This window comes from Chrysoperla carnea, chromosome 2 (genome assembly GCF_905475395.1).
Source record: "Chrysoperla carnea chromosome 2, inChrCarn1.1, whole genome shotgun sequence".
NCBI lineage: Eukaryota > Metazoa > Arthropoda > Insecta > Neuroptera > Chrysopidae > Chrysoperla > Chrysoperla carnea.
The window spans coordinates 15,545,047-15,562,872 of record NC_058338.1 but is presented as its reverse complement, the minus strand read 5'-3'; the positions used below and the strand labels follow the sequence as shown (position 1 = coordinate 15,562,872).

The window sequence follows — 17,826 nt, the reverse complement described above, 5'->3', positions numbered from 1 at the left end:
AATTCATTCATTCATTATAAGCTTAATTTATATTTATACCAGAACTGAAAGAAATTGATATTTTCATGTACCAGTCTTGAAAATACAAATCCAACATAAAAAATTCTTATGATCTTATCTTCTACTCTATTTTTTTTTACCAAAACTATTCTGTTAAAATTTTTTTAATAATTTAAAAAACTCCATCACAGTGAATAATAAAACCTGTATTCAGAGATCTTCACGGTTCAGGGTGTGCCAAGAGGAGGCGCTAATATTACAGTTATAATTTACAATTTTTTCAAATTCGACTTTCTTATAAAATTAATGTATTGGTTTCTGTTTATGCTCACTTTGTACTTTTCTGTAATTGGCTTTTGGTTTAACTTTTTAGTAAGTTAATTTACCTTAGACGGATATTGAAATGTTTTCTTTAAAATGATGGACTAAGAGCCAGCACAATACATTTATATTAAAATAGTATTTAGTTCAAACTTGAAAAAAGGTTCCGGAAATTATGTTAAAAAATATGTATTCGAAGGTATAATTTAAAAATGGCATATTTATTTAAAATCAATATAAAACCAATAACAATTTGATAACAAAATTAGTATTTACAATATTAAAAGGCGAATTCTTTTTTGTTTTCATTTATTGATAGATCAACTCAAAACTCTGCGTGGCTTGATTTTATTGCTTAAAAAGGAAAACGTTTGCTAAAAGTTCGATTTCTTAATTTTCCGCTTACCTTCCGTTTTCCTTAAAAATTGATTAATTTTATTATAAATTGATAGTAAACTGAATAAGTGTTAAAGACTTGTGTTGTCAAATCACCGGCAATAAAAATAATGCAAGTTTTAAAGCTACTTTGAGTTTGTGACGGAATAGAGTAGGAACCACAATAAAATTATTAAAAACTTTTGAAAATAAAATGGTAGCTGTAAAGTATATTATTTTTTACCTTTAAAATTGAAAGAGATAAATTTCATAAAAAGTTTTCGACTAGATCCTTAAAAGGAAATATACGTCAACGGTATTTGATTTATAAATAATTTTTAATATTATTGTGATATGGTAATAAAAAATCTCTTTAGCAGAGAGTTATTGTTTAAAACGACAGATGGCTAACATGAACCACTTGCATGACAAGATTGTGAAGAAGTTAATGTTAATACTTCGTCTTGAATTATTTTCCATGCAATTTCCACTTGTTTTTGTGTAAAATTTGTACTCCAGAACGTAGAGAATACAATATTAGCAGCTTTAACATATTCACTGTTACTTGGTTGTGAACTTAGACGGGATCGAGCATCTTCTTCGGAAAGATTGTTCCTTTCAATCAAACGTTTTATTGCCTGTAAATAATAATTTAAATCTTAAATTTAAAAAAAAATACATGTAGATGTGACGATACAAAGTGCGAGGAGCCCTAAATCGTCGCACCGGACTTTTAACACTTCATGTATCGATAATAAATTTTTTTTGTTAATAAAAAGATAAATTATTGATGTAAGTAGCGCTAAACGTCTAGAGGGGCCGGTTTAAGAGTCGTTAAGATACTGAAGATAAAATTTCAAGTTGTTTTTTTACCTCCTCTGGTGGAATAATGCACACCCAAATTTCATTACAAAAGCGATCCCATCCAGCTTTTAAAAGCACTGCAGCTTCAACAATAACGACTTTAAAACCTTCTTCATGCAATTTTCTCACTTTTGCAACACATACTTCTGCCATTGCTGGCCAAACTAAATTATTTAATTTTTCTAATTGAGCCTGAAAATAATAATGTACCGTATAGTAACATTTAGTAAAATATTTATCTTAATAAAACAAAAGGTTCGTTTAACAAAAAGAGTACTTAAATAAGTGAAACTTAAGAATTTAAACCACGCAATAATCGTTGGAAGTTTGGGTTTTACATATGGTTTAAGTACATGGAAAATTCATGACAAGTTTTTTGTTTAAATAAGCTACTGGAACCAAAACGGGCTCAGTATATGTCATTGGTTGAATGCAAGTCAATATCTCTCAACGAACAGAAATTGGCCATTACTGCAAAAACAGTTTGTGTAAGTAACATTACAACATAATTTTAACAAGGTCGCTGTATAAGTCGTGTAAAATTAACTGAATCCAGGAAATTAATCAGCTCTAAATTATATAAACTGCAGTATATTTATATCACAAACTAAATCCTCAAGTCTTTGGATCTAGGTCTAATATTAATGTTTAATAAACATAAATATATGAGAAACCTAAAGATTCTTTACCTTATCATTAAAAACAATACTGCCTAGCGCTCGACGATTAATTTCACCATTTTCCAACGCAATTTCTGGGCCAAAAGTCTCAATAAGCTGTGCATTTAATTTTGTACCTGGACTATAAACTTCATGCGCTATTTTATCACAATCAATATGTCCAGCACCTAATTCTTTGAAGCGTTTACTAACAGAAGATTTTCCACTAGAAATGCCCCCAGTTAAACCCACAACGTATGGTTTTTGCGTTAAACAAATTGGTTTTTGATTCGTAGGTGGTTTTAGTCGTGAACCTAACAATCGCATACGAATATTGCTAGAACTAATTTTATCTTCTTCTTCATCAGTCGATAATCCATTTGAAATTAAAGGCACAGTTACAAACTCTAAAGTACGAACGTTATTCAATATTCGTAAATCATTAATAGTCTTCGCTCTAGAAATTGTTTCAGCACTTGCGACTAACATCTGTAAATATATTTTTCTTTGATTAATACTTCTAACCGGAATAAAATTAAACATTTAATAAAAATTTACTTGAAAATTTGGTTCATCTTTGGTAGGCCCAAAAGGGTCTTGAATTGGTAAGACATCATATGCAATGCTTGAATCAATATCTTCTAAAAAATGTCGAACATTATTTATTCGTTCTTCGCATGGTTGAATTAATTCCCAAAGTTTCTTGGCTATAAATTAGAATTAAATTGATACAAACAAAAACAAATTATTTAACGCAAAATCATTTTCACTTACATAACAGCATATTAGTGTCGGTAACTCCCACAGTAAATTTTCGCTTACATCGCAAAACACCTTCATTTAATAAAATTTTATGTCCGTCGTGTAATCGATCAAATGTACCACCCAATACAACATAATCGTAAACTTTGTTCGAAGTTACTGGAAGATCGAATGATTTACATTTTATTTGACTTTCAGCGGCTGGGGGTAATGTAACTGTTGAGCATTTGAGGTCAACATTTTTAAATTTCCTCTTCCATGTTTGTAATTCAATTTCATTGTAATGTTTGTCGAACAATAATATTTCAATTTTTCGGTAAGTGTCAATAAAGATGGACGATGTTGGATTTTTAATTGCTGATAATAAAATACGTACATCTAAATTTTGACAATGAACGGATGCCTAAAATATGAAGGTTGGAAATGTGATTACATAAACATGTAAAAATGGTCCAGTTGTATTCCCCTATTTAATATATTGAAATGACATTGGCCTTGGTCTAAGACAATGTCAGGCGGAACTATCATCATAGACACGAAAATAACTATTTAGAAATATAATATGTTGCAATTAGAATGATCTTGATGAGCAGAAATCTCCAAGGCTTACAGTTTTCGAGATATTTTACCATCATTTCATTTTAATTAGGGCCCATCTTATTCAATTTACTTTATCCCTTTGAAATATATTTTGTTTGAAGCATTTTTCTCGATTAAATTTAATTTATCGAGTTCCAAGCATATATCAACTTAAAAAGGACACCCTGTATATGGTATGAGTGTAAAGGGTGGAAATTATTATTTTAGCCCGGAGCGGTTAAACAGCTAGATCGGGCCCTGACTGTTTATCTGAGTTTATTAACGGCTTGCATAGATGTAGTTTTATATAACTAATTTGGAATGACATTCGAAATATTTATTTCTTTTAACAGAAAATTTAAAACTCAATTTTAGTGAATTTTTATGGACAATCTATGCAAAATGAGTTGCCTCTTAGGGGCAAATGTCCAAAGTTCAATAATACTCTTCAACTTTTAGGTATTATACTTATACAATGGAAACGAAGAAACGAAATTAATCTTAATACTTTCCTATTATTCTTAGGTTTTGAATAACAGTAACGAGAAAATATTTCATCTAAATTTATAAGAATGTAGCAAAAAATAACGATTTACCTGATAATATATTTGATTTACAGTTTGTATATGATTCGGCCATTCTGCTGGTTTAACTTCAACTTTATTATGTGGATTCCAATGAATATATAAGGTATTATTTACATGCTTCAATACCGATGGCAATAAATTGGCAATTTTTGCTGGATTAGTTAAAATTAATAAGCCAGTTTTCACCATCATTTCAAATTTGTTATCACTCTTTTTAATATTCCAATCGTGATCTTTGTAAAACTGATAAAAGTTATTAAATGAAATAATACCTTTTTAATTGATTCAGCAGTACTAGAGTACTACTGCTTTAATAATTTAAATTATTTTAAATGTAGGTAATTTCATAATATTTTTTTACGCCAGACAGAGTTTAGGTTAACATTTTTGGGTTCCAATAGCTAATATTTTAAAATATAGATTTATTTTGGTTGTAAGTATTTGTACGTAACATTTTGACTACTGCCGATAACATATTTGTGTAAGAACTGTTCATGATAAGACGTGGCGGCTGATTTGTTTTATTTAAAAATGTGAAATGTTCAAGTATTCGATTTCTTTTCATGTGGAATTACAAGTCATTATTTATTAATTGGTGATAGAAATGGTTAAATAAAACTAATTGAATTTAACTGAAAAAATATTAAACCAAGGTTGAATTTTTATGAATGACGTGTACTTTAAAAAAAATATGGTTAAGTGTTTGATTGTAAACGAATAAAAATTTAAATATCTTCCATATAATGAGTGTACGAAAACGAGATAATTATAAAAATGAACATTCAATTCGTATGAACGATTTACTGCCATTACATCCGGATACCACAAATTCGTTAGAAGAAATCACCGGGGCTGGACGATTTCATGGAGATGGAAAAAACATTACGTTATTGTTTTTATTGTACACCTTACAAGGTATTCCATTGGGATTATCGGCTGCCATACCCATGATCTTACAAAATCGTGGAGTCAGTTACAAACAACAGGTAATACATTAGTAAAGGCAATTGCTTTTCCCAATTCGAAGATTTCATCCAGAATGTTTACAGTTTTTCATATATTTTTGGCAGATTATCCACGATTTATTATTGTAGTTTTATTTTTGTGCACCGATTCTGAATTTCCATATACTTTTCGTTTGTTTTCTAAAACAATAATGTTTCCAGTCTATCGTGACTATTTTCATACTAGGTGGATCTGATAATATTAAGATGTAGGAGGGGAGGGTGGTAATACTCTTTTATTTTCTGAGATAAGTTTTCGAAACCTCTGGGTACTAAATTGTGTAATTTATTTTCAAGAGATTTTCTCCGAAAGTATAATTGCTAGAATTTGTCATTAGCTTGGAGATTTTGGTCTTCTAGGTCTATACCTACCTCATCTAATAATATTAAGCGTATCAAAAGTGATGTTTTTCCAAGTTTCCAGAGATTTTTACGAAACTATAAAGGATAAATGGTTGAAATGTAGGTAGATTTATTGATTCTAATTTCATACTCAACTTCATCCGATAATCTCGAGGGGGTGAACATTTTTTTAATAATATTGCTTCAAACTTCATTTAAAAATACTATTTAAAAAAATTATTTTTCTTTATATACAAAATCCATCCAATAAAAAGAAATTCTAAGAATAAGGAGAAGCAAAACAGGGATAGAGGTTTGTGTGTAACTTGATAGATATGTTTTTTATTTTTTAAGTTTTGAGTATGATTAATTAGGATCCCAATGGTTAAGCATTAAACCCATAATTCATTTATCTATGTCTCCCGTCGATTTCTAATTTCAATTGCGAACCAATCCTGCATTACCTTTTCACTACAAGGACTTATATACAACTCTTAAGCGACCTTTACATGCTCGAATTATATTGTTAATATTGGAATATTTACAATGTTATTGATCGTATCTGATTGATACTCGTATCTGGTCTACTCTCACAAGTAATTGGTTCTCGTAACTAAATAGATATTTAAATATTAAGCGGAGTATTGGCTATACTGCGCGGCGTATTGGCTAATCACAACTACTAATATAACAACCTAAGTTTTATACTAAAAGTTGCAATAATTCTTGATGAAATCCATAATATTTTTCAAAATCGTATTTGTATGTAATGCAATGTTTTTTTTTGTTGTTTCAGGCTGAATTTAGTTTTGTAAACTGGCCATTTAGTTTAAAATTACTATGGGCTCCGTTAGTAGATTCTTTGTATATAAGTAAATTAGGTCGTAGAAAAACATGGCTAATACCTGTACAGTATATGTTAGGCTTAACAATGTTCGTATTATCAGCTGTTGTCGATTCATGGCTAGGCTCTGAAAATTCTGAACCAAATATAAATGCTCTTACAGTTGCATTCTTTTTCCTAAATTTTCTAGCCGCTACGCAAGATATCGCTGTTGATGGATGGGCATTAACAATGTTACAAAAGCGTAATATTGGACATGCATCCACGTGTAATAGCACAGGCCAAACAGCTGGATATTTTTTTGGTTATGTATTTTTTATGGCGCTAGAATCTGCTGAATTTTGTAATAATTATTTACGTTTAGAACCACAGTCTGTTGGTTTGGTGACATTATCAGGGTTTTTATATTTTTGGGGTATTGTATTTTTAATTACTACGACATTAATTGCAATATTCAAACATGAAAATAATGCTGAAGAACATGCTACACAAATTGAGATGAATTTAAATGAAGCTTATAGCACTTTATGGACAATTTTAAAAATGCCACCAATACGAACATTAGCATTAATTTTATTAACCGCGAAAATTGGATTTGCTGCTACGGATGCTGTATCGGGATTAAAATTAGTTGAGGGTGGTCTACCAAAAGAGAAATTAGGTTTCCTGGCTGTACCACTAATTCCATTACAAATTATTTTAGTATTTATTATTTCAAAATGGACCTCGGGACCACGTCCAATGGATGTTTACGTTAAAGCAATTCCTCCTCGATTATTATTTGGTTTCGTTGCAATGGCTTTGGTATGGGTTACTCCATACGTGATTGTTGACGGACATATACCAATATACTTTTTTGTAATTATCCTGCTGATTTATGCGTGTCATCAAATATTCATGAACTGTATGTTTGTTGCTATTATGGCATTTTTTGCAAAAATTAGTGATCCTTCGGTTGGGGGAACATACATGACATTGTTAAACACGTTAGCTAATTTAGGTGGGAATTGGCCATCAACTGTTGCATTATGGTTTGTAGATTCATTAACATGGCGGAATTGTGTGGGGTCTAAGGAAAATTCTCAAATTTTAAATGAATGTAGCACGATTCCTGAACGAAAGGTAAGTGGAATAAATTATACTTATCTACTATCATATCTTTGTTTCTTACGATAGTTAACATAGCAGCAAGTTATGTATTACTTTCTACCCCCCTTTCATGTATAATTTTTAAATTTATTATTTATTTAGGAATGTACTGATGCCGGTGGAACATGTGAAACACAAATTGATGGATTTTATTTAGAAACAGTAATATGTGCGGTAATTGGATTTATATGGTTATTATGGATTGGTCGTAAAATAAATTATTTACAATCTTTGAATGAAGCTCATTGGAGTGTATTTAAAAATGAAAAACAAAAGAAAAAAATTGCTAATCATCAAAGATAGCAATTAGTTTAATTTAGTATTTTTGTATTTAGTTCAAATTTTTATTTATAAAGTCAATTGGTAATAAATTGAAGGATATTTTAATTAATGAATTAATATTTTTATTCTTAATTAGTTCTAACTTCCCATTCAAACCACAGTGAAAATGGTAATATTTTCAGAATATTTTTCGAACGTTATATTTTTTGATTGTATTATTAAAAATTATGACAAAATCTTAGTTAAATCTTAAGGTAGTACTATCGGTAAGAGACTTTGCATTCTGAATTTAATGAAACTTTGCATAGTTGTCCATTATTATATCATAATTAACCAGTTAAAATTTCCTTCAGAGAACTGAAAAAAAGATATTTTAACATTGATCCTGATGGGAAACAAAACTGGACGTTCGGATTTTCAGTTCTCTGAAGGCCACTAAAAATTTAACTGGTTAATTATGATATAATAATGGACAACTATGCTATGTTTCATTAAATTCTGAATGCAAAGTCTATTACCGATAGTACTACCTTAAGTGATTGTAAGATGCCATTTTATTAACCACCAGCTTTACAACTGTGCAATTGAATGCGCATGTGTTACCTATTTAAACATTTTACACCCTTTTTAGATTGCGTAATAATTGTATATATTAAAAATTGACATAGAATAGTTGATTCACAAAGTATGATGACCACCAAATGATAAAAACCCACTTTGTGATTCATTAGAATCTATCAGATAGTCTGTTTATATTACATAAATGACTTAACGGTTGCATACAGGTCTAAAATAGATAGTCTGTTTATATTACATAAATGACTTAACGGTTGCATACAGGTCTAAAATATGATGCCATTTTTTATAAAGTCCTAAACAAAAATTGTAGAGCCCAAATAGTTGTATTGAGTGAACATTATGCGAGGTTTACCTGTACTTACAAAATCTTTTAAAAATCGACGCTTGTTCATCACTGATAAGATATAGAGCCATTGTATAAATTGGAAAATTTTTCTTCATAACCAAGCAAACAACGAGTTATGTACTGGCTTTTATTTGTTAATTTTGAAAAGGTGCCGTGCAAAAGAGGAAAAAATAACTATACATATTATGATAAAAAATATAACATACAAATTTATTTATAAATAAATTACAGAAAATATTATACAAATCACAATTAAATTGTAATTATTAACCTAAATCTAAAGGTACGTTCACATTATTCATCGGCAACACCTTAGCAACGACTGTTTTTGTTATTTTAAAAATAAATAAATAACTTATTTTTTAATAAAATTAATTATTGTCTAAGTACTTTAAAAATCATTCGCTATAAAAGTATTCATGCTTATAGGAAAAAAAGGGTACAATATAAAATAAGACGTATAAAAATATAATGGAATTCATAACGTTAAAACTTGAGTATCTCGCTTTCCACTGGCACGAGGTACTCATAAATTTTGTGAGATCGAGTTTGCTAAATTAAATTAACTTAATTTTTTGGAACTTAAAGTTTGTAATTTATAATAAACACCTTTCAAAGCCATTAAAGATTGGTGTGTACCAATTTCAACAACTTTTCCCTTATTTATGACGAATATTGTGTCAGCATCTTGTATGGTTGATAATCGATGTGCAATTGTAATACATGTACGACCTTTACGTGCTTTATCCAACGCATCTTGAACAATGTGCTCACTTTCCGTATCCAAGGCAGATGTAGCTTCATCTAGCAATAAAATTTTTGGATTACGTACCAAAGCTCGAGCTATGGCAACACGTTGTTTTTGACCACCTGATAATTGAGTACCTTTATCACCAATTTTTGTATCATAGCCCTAAGTGAAGAAAAACATAAATTTAATCACTGGAATTTAATGAATTAGAAAATTTTATCTTACCAAAGGTAGTGAAGTGATAAATGTATGAATATTTGCATTCTTTGCTGCTTCCATAACTTCCTGTTTTGATACTTGACGTGAATTATCACCGTAAGCGATATTTTGTTCAATAGTACGATCAAACAGAGTAGGTTCTTGTGAAACAATACCTAATTGGGAACGTAATGTATCTAAATGTACATCGTTATGGATTGATTTATTATCAAGCGTCTGAAAATTTAATATAAATATTTAGAATCTAATTTCTGAGTGTTTTATCTTAATAAAAGTACTCACAATACTACCACTATTAGGATCATAAAATCGTTCCAATAATTGTATAACAGTCGATTTTCCACAACCTGATGGACCAACTAAAGCCACGGTTTCACCCTTTTGTATAGATAAATCCAATTTACGTAATACTAATGAATCAGGCCTGGATGGATACTTAAACTGAATGGCTTTGTATTCTATATCACCTTGACAAGTCCAATTTTCTGGTTTTGTACCAGGGGCGCTAAAAACTTTCGGTTTTCGATTCAATAAACTGATAATATTACCAGCTGCTTGTAAACCTTTTTGGAAATTTGGTGCAAAGGCAAATGCTTGTGCTATGGACGTTGTACCCATTATAAGTGCTTGAGATACCCTGTCAAAAAAATAAATAAATAATAATAAAAATTGTTGGATAATCAAATATTGAAGATATTTACTTGAAAACACGATCATAACCCAAATCGTCATTTACAATTAAATAAGCTCCATAAACCATGGCAGTTGCGTAAGCGAAAAACATTAAACTTCTGCCTAAACCAAACACAATTCCACGGAAATGTACGGATCTTTTTTGTTTCATAAAACTTGGTAACAGCAAAGTAATATATTCTTCATAAAATGTTTTCTCACGTCCCAATGACACCACTGTACGAATATTGCTAACAACTTCCACAGCCAATTTAGCAGCTTGTTCAATATCACCTTTATTTTTTTTATTTTGACTCATCATCTGTGACCGTTCCAAATATGTTGCAAGTAAAATAAATGGTGAGAACGCAAGTGTTGCTAATCCAATTCGCCACTCGTAATATACAGCTAAGCCCACTCCAAATACAACTGTGGAACATGATTGAAGGATTGTACCAATACGACTTCCAGTTGCCTACAAATGCAAAAGCTTAGATAAATTAATTATGTTTGATGCGACTACCTCGGTACAAGAGAAGAGGTAGGTCTCGGATATAAACATTTACTGACATGTTTTTAATTTAAGAGAGAAATGTTTATGGAAACCTTCAAAATAGAAATAGAGCCCATCACGGTACTATGACCCTTAAAGAGATGCTATAAATGCTTCTCCGTTTAAAAGTTGACTTACTCCTTGAACAGCAGACGCTTCTGTTGATAACCGTGCACATAATGTACCGGTTCCTTGTTTTGGATCATCAAAATAACCAATTTCTTGTTTCAACATAGCCGAAAAAAGTTGACCTCTTAAACGCATTGTTAATTTCTCACCAGCTATTCCAAACATATATTGTTGCAAGAATGTACTCACACCTACAATCGCACCAAGTCCAACAAATAATATGGCATTATTGTTCGTTGACTTACGAATTTCTTCCTCATCATCTCCAGAAAGACCCTATAACATAATATGTCAGAAAATAAATAATTTTTTGATGAAATATTACAAAAAAAAAAAAACTTACACCAAGGATATCACCGAATATAACTGAAAATAGTGGCATGGAAGTACCCATAATTATGGAACCAATACAAGCAATTATAATTATGTACCATTCTGGAGCGTTTAGTTTTAGAACATCAATTATTGATAAAGGTTCTGGATCATCTTCAAAATCGTCTAAATCCTAAAATATTATAGTTTAAGAATTAGAGTAGGATTATTACCGATATGCATCTATTTGTATATAAAAGACACTCACCGTGACAGGCGGTTCTGGTTGAGATCCTTGCGATTCGAGACTGCCAGAAGATAATGCACTAATTTTACTCATTTGTCGTTGAGCCATTTTTTTCGAATCTGAAAATAAAAATTGAAATTAATAACAATGTTAAAGGTATTTTGATTGTGAAAACTTACTGAAATTGCCTGGAATAACAGAATCATCATCAAATGTATCCTCATCTTCCGGATCATTTACACTAATTTGTGCTGTAACTAAATTGTAATAATCCCCTTTAACTGCCATTAATTCACTATGAGTTCCTTGTTCAACCACTTGTCCTTTAGAGATGACAACAATTTTATCTGCACCTTTAATTGTAGACAATCGATGAGCAACAATTATTGTTGTTCGACCTTTACTAGCAGAATCCAAAGCTTTTTGTACTTTCGCTTCGCTGTTTGTATCTAATGCAGAAGTTGCTTCATCTAATAATAATATTGATGGATCGCGAACCAATGCCCTAGCGATTGCTATTCTTTGTTTTTGGCCACCAGACATTTGAGTACCACGTTCTCCAACTTTTGTTTCGTATTTCTAAAATTGAAATATAAAAAATTATTTATCTATGTCTTTATTATTCAGATTTAATAATATGAATACTTAATATTTTGAACTTACATTTGGCAAGGACATTATAAAATCGTGGGCATTTGCTTTTTTTGCTGCATTTTCAATATCTTGTTGAGAGGCTTTTGGATTACCAAATCGAATATTTTCTGCAATACTACACCCAAAAAGCACTGGTTCTTGGCCTACAACACCAATCTGTGACCGTAGCCAGGTTACATTTAATTTGGAAATATCACGATTATCCAAAAGTACCTAAAATAAAAATTCAAAAAAATAATCTCCATCCAAATAATAAATACCATCCATACACTCTCTAAAATTCAGTATAGTTTGTTGAATTTTAAACTATTTTTAGTAAATCGACAATGCCGGAAGATCGAGTTTTTCGATAAAAGCAGATAAACATTCGATAAAAGCAGAATGTAAAATGCTTATTTTCATAGCAGGTTTTGCATTCAATGTTTGTCAAGTTATTGAAACAAGCTTCAAAACTTTACTTTGGAAGCCACTTCGTACGAAAAGACCGATATGAATCAGGAGCTAAAAGCAACTCAAATCGTTCTGGCTTGACAGATTTACTAAAAATACGTTTTAAACTTTGCCAACGAAGTATTTAAGATTTTAAGAGATGGTGTACAGAATTAAGACAACTGTTATCATGAGACTTACAGTTCCTGTTCTAGGATCGTATAATCGCTGAATTAATTGAATACAAGTAGATTTACCACAACCAGAACTACCAACCAAAGCCACAGTTTCCCCGCGATTTATAGTCAAATTAAGTCCTTGAAGAATTTTAACATTTGATCGAGACGGATATTCAAAATGTACATCTTTAAATGTAATTGACCCTTGAATATTTGTTGGTTTCTCGCCTTCATCACTCATAGCATCAATTTTTGGTACAGTATCTATAACCGAAAATACTGTTTTTGCTGCACCACAAGCTCCAGCGAAATTTTCAATGTATGGTGTTGCCATTCCGAAGTTCATATTTCCCATTAGAACACTAAAGAACACCTAAAAAAGAAAAGACAAAATATAGAAATGAATACTTTTTATTTGTTTTCTTGAAAGAAAAACGTTTGCACTTTGAGATTAAACACATTATACACACAAAGAAAATAATTCCTTTTAGGGACTTTGGGTAGGTATGTAGCTTAAACTTACCGTAACCATAGTACCAGTATCATAAACACCATCTGGATTACCCTTATCGCGTAACAATAATCGAACACCATCCCAAAACGCTAATGCGTATGTACAATAAATAAAGAACCATAAACATCCAAAACCAATGCCCATGAACATTGTTCGTTTAATATTATTATTTTTAGCATATACAAGCCGCTCTGAATATCGTACAGATTCCTTTTCAGCACCCCCAAATGCAATTACTGTTCGAATTGCACTCAAGACTTCTTCAGCAATCGACCCGGCTTTACCATATTCATCTAACTCTCGGACTGCATATTTTCGAATAATCTAAAAATTAGCATAAAAATTAATATTTTATAATTTGATGCTTTTTAAATTTACTACTTACACGCATCACAGAGAACATTGTAATCGATGTAATTGGAAGTGATATCATACAAACTAAAGCTAATTCCCAACCACGAATAAATGCCAGAATATAACATCCAATGAATGCAACTTGTTGATGTATAAACATTGGAATTTTTTCACCCATTCCGTCTTCAATTTTTTGTATATCTCTAAAAGATGTTATCAAATTAAATTAACAAAAATCTGTATTTATCCGGTTACTCAGAACTTACTCAGACATACGACTGGCAAATTGTCCAGAATCCCTTAAATCAAACCAAGACATATCTTGGTTTAATGTTTTCTTAAAAAATATCCCTCGCATTACATAGGCCTAAAAAGTAAAAAATATTAAACTAACAAAAAAGTCAATATTCAGATAACGCAAAATTCAATTCAGGCTTTTATACTTCAACGAAAGACAGTTAAAAAATCCCAGGTCGCCGGGTACTCCGTATAATTTTTTTAATATCGGATTCGTGTTCAGCGGTCCCCAAAAAACCCTGAGTAATCGTTTTCAATTATCAGCGGAAAAGGTGGTAAAACACATATATGGTTTCACAATGGGCTCTATAGTCTAAGAGTGTCTTTCGTGGATAGCCAATTTAACCTAATCCAACCTACCTGCCGCACAGCACTATAATTAAATAGTGTAACTGCTGCATAACTGCATAAAAATGTCACTATTCCAATTAGTGAATAATTTATACCAAAAGACCAAACGTCATCTAAAAACTTTTCGTTACGTTCTTCTCTTTGCTCTGGTGTTAACGATTCCCATATGTTTTCTCGCTCAAAACCATATCCTACCATTGTGTTTGTAATGGAACCAAATACTTGCGTTTGAAGTGGAATACATGCACCAGTGACTAATACTCCTAATAATCCAATGAACATCATGGTCTTATCTTGACATGTAGCAAAACGAAACTGGAAAAAATAATAAAAACTTACAATAACTTTTTATGTTTGTCGCTGGTAATTTAGAATGGACCTTTATTCAAAATAGATTATAGTTTTTAGATCAAAATTATTACTTACCAGTTTAAAAAATCCTACATTTGGAGGTTCTTCTACTTTTGGACCAACAAATTCTCTACAAAAATTAAATAGTAATTATTCATTGGAAAATAATTTTATTATACATGTTATAAAAAAAAACTTACGGTTCCATTGGATTTGTTTTTTTTGTGTCTTTAATTCCATTTGTATCATTTGGGCTACCTGCAGTATCTTCGTCAAAATGTCGTATTTTTGTTGCAACTATCTCAGGCTGTTCAGTTTTTGTCTGAAAAAATTAAGTATTTTTTTAAAAAATCTTCATGGAAAATATTTGATAAATTCTACTAACAGCATTAGTTCAAGATTTCAAAAATCAGACTTCATTAAAATAAAATCATTAATAAAAATGAGAAAAGAAACAATTGACTGAGTTAATTGTTGCAAGACCATGTATAGATAGTGTCAATTACGCAATCGTTTGATGTAAGTTAAAAAAGATAGCTACACATGCATACATGTCACACACACATAACTGATATTTCCATATAACAAGTACTATATGATTTGCGCTTAATTTGCCCCCTCAGAAGTAAACAGTGATATTTACGAAAAAATATTTCAAATAAAAGTTGTTAATTTTTTTATAAGGAACATTTTTAAACTTAATCTTTTGTTCTATCTCGGTTTAGAAGATAACGGTTTAGAAGATGGGTCCGTAGGACAAGATTCAATTGACTTATGTTGCTCTTTTACGTCCTTGACCTCACTTTTTACGCCCTAAGCACGCTATAATAATAATTTCAGCTTGATACCTCTTTTCGTTTTTGAGTTATCGTGTTTACAGACGGACAATCGGAAATGAACTAATTAAGTGATTTTATGAACAGCTATGTTCATAAAAATGAATAATGGTTACGCAATGCAATTCTCCGAAGCCCCTAGAATTGTCTTCGTAAATCGCCTTGGCGCCTTTTTGTGTGATGCTATTTTCGCCTTAAAAAAAAGACTTGAGTCTATAAAAGAATTAGTCAGTATTAAGACGGGTAAATATTGCAATATGAGCAATTTTATGCTTTTATCTTTATTAGCAGTTCAATAAAATGAATAATTTTTGTAAATAAAATTAAAAAATTATTTACTAATTGTCTGACACTTATTGTCAATAATGTTATTACTATATTAACTTTTTAATTAGGAAAGATTATTCCACTCAAGAAAAAATTCGCAGCGCAGGAGCTGCGTTAGCTAAGCGAATTCCCTCAGAGCACATCCCCCACCCCTTGTTTATTTGTCGATTTTTCTCATTAATGAACTTGACCTTTCACATACCGAAAGCCTTCTTGATGCCAAATTATATATAAATTTTAACGATGGTAATTTTTGACACTATTAGGTAAGACCATTTGAAAAAATTTTTCAAAATTCCATCATCAGTACAAATGCAATAGCTCCATTTCCTTCGGAAATTCGATAAAAGGCCTTGATTTTAGAGAATCTCTCCGTTTATTTTTGAAAATTTAACACGATTTAATTTAATAAATAATTATTGAAAACAAAAAAACCCGTTGTGCCCGACTAATTAAGGATCTTAGAGTACGCTAGTGGAAAATCAAGGCAGATACCGAAAAATTTTATTCTAATTTTTCGTCTACATTCATGAAGTAATAACTAAATTCAATCAAAGTTGAAAATAAGCTACAAATAATTTCGACCCTAATTCTAAAATTGCTTTGGTACTAGTACTACCTTAAAAAATCCGAGGGAAAATAATCGCATTTTAATAATTAATTATATGTAAATATTAAACATAAATATCCTCAACAAAATTAACTTATAATCTTCCCTTCTAAATTCTATATACTGGGTGGCCAGCAAATAAATACACAAACCTAATTCGCGAATTTCTTAATTTTGAGTCATAGACTTAAACCATTAGTAAAGGAGTTAGGGGGCAATAAATATATTTAGAGACTCATCTATCTAAATAAAGTCATGTAATTACGTCATTAAAATTTAACTAAATATTAGTCATTTAGTTACGTCATGATTAAATATATTTTTCACAAATGTTTTTAATGATCAATTTTCGATTGCATTATTGGTGTCCTGTAATAACTAATATCCTTGTAAACTAATTTTAAAACATAAATGTCCCATGTTAAAAATATAACCCCATTAACCAAACAAACCATGACAAAATTTTTCAATTTATCTGAGGAAGGTCTGATTTGGATTCTACGCGTTGCGTTGAGTTCCTCGCTTTTAAAAGAAAAGCCAATTGGAATACACTCTATCAGTTTGCTAGTTTAATCACGGGCACTCTATATATTAATTGCGTTGAAATTAAAACTTTCCATAAATCGAAATTAATTTTAAAAAAAATTTAAATATAATAATCCACTCACCTTTGTTAAATCCATTTTTGTGAATTTTAAATCCACATGAAAAATCGAACTTAATTTCACTTAATTATATAACTAATAGAAAAAAAATTAAAACACCCCAAAAAATAATTCGATATTTACTTGTACATCATTAACATACGATTAATTGTTTTGCAGAATACTTTTGCAAATATATTTAAAATAAAAATATATAATTTTCAGGTGATATCTGGTTAGTTATCTAGTAAAAATATTGATGAGATAAAATACCTCAATTATTATAACGATGTCACTCACTTTGTAGATAAACGCACAAATCATGAAATCATAAAAAAAATGATATTTAATAAAAAAAAAATATTGTTCACATAAGGAACGTTACTGGATACAGTTTTTTAATTATTAATATTTAGTGGAGCAGTATCTATCCGGTCTTGAGGTACTTAATGCTGGTGAGACAATTTCCTTTTTTCTATCACCCAAAAAGGATCATCGAGAATATATTAAAAGAGCGAAAGTATTATAAATTGATCAACAATATTAAATTTTTAATTTTCTGTGGAGTTTTCGCATCATACACATAGATTTTCCGCAAGTCATACTTAGCAAGGTTGTATATATTAAAATTTCGTAAAAATGCTTAAATTTAGTAAAGTCGAAATAAATTTTAGGAAATAACGAACATTTCTTTGAAAGTCCCG

General features: G+C 30.3%; 3 protein-coding genes across 3 annotated transcripts; 1 reads left to right on the top strand and 2 right to left on the bottom strand.

The window, feature by feature from the left end:
* Positions 1-597: 597 nt before the first annotated feature.
* Positions 598-4,462, bottom strand: LOC123291723 (bifunctional coenzyme A synthase-like). Its single transcript, XM_044872114.1, has 6 exons — positions 4,157-4,462; positions 2,994-3,384; positions 2,778-2,926; positions 2,250-2,708; positions 1,570-1,752; positions 598-1,334 (listed from the first exon to the last, which is right to left on the bottom strand). Exons 1-6 carry the CDS (start codon positions 4,337-4,339, stop codon positions 1,104-1,106), a joined length of 1,596 nt encoding a protein of 531 aa, XP_044728049.1. The 5' UTR covers positions 4,340-4,462; the 3' UTR covers positions 598-1,103.
* A 176-nt stretch (positions 4,463-4,638) lies between these two features.
* Positions 4,639-7,806, top strand: LOC123291455 (acetyl-coenzyme A transporter 1). The gene is made up of 3 exons (XM_044871753.1): positions 4,639-5,133; positions 6,290-7,459; positions 7,589-7,806. The coding sequence occupies exons 1-3, from the start codon at positions 4,891-4,893 to the stop codon at positions 7,787-7,789; spliced, it is 1,614 nt and encodes a 537-aa protein (XP_044727688.1). The 5' UTR covers positions 4,639-4,890; the 3' UTR covers positions 7,790-7,806.
* A 1,316-nt stretch (positions 7,807-9,122) lies between these two features.
* LOC123291536 (ATP-dependent translocase ABCB1-like) lies at positions 9,123-17,276 on the bottom strand. Its single transcript, XM_044871851.1, has 17 exons — positions 17,147-17,276; positions 14,906-15,027; positions 14,781-14,835; positions 14,364-14,669; positions 13,973-14,073; positions 13,738-13,909; positions 13,362-13,676; positions 12,861-13,211; positions 12,240-12,443; positions 11,756-12,155; positions 11,598-11,695; positions 11,361-11,522; positions 11,027-11,293; positions 10,365-10,810; positions 9,946-10,300; positions 9,670-9,879; positions 9,123-9,606 (listed from the first exon to the last, which is right to left on the bottom strand). The coding sequence occupies exons 1-17, from the start codon at positions 17,159-17,161 to the stop codon at positions 9,256-9,258; spliced, it is 3,930 nt and encodes a 1,309-aa protein (XP_044727786.1). The 5' UTR covers positions 17,162-17,276; the 3' UTR covers positions 9,123-9,255.
* Between the last annotated feature and the right edge of the window lie 550 nt (positions 17,277-17,826).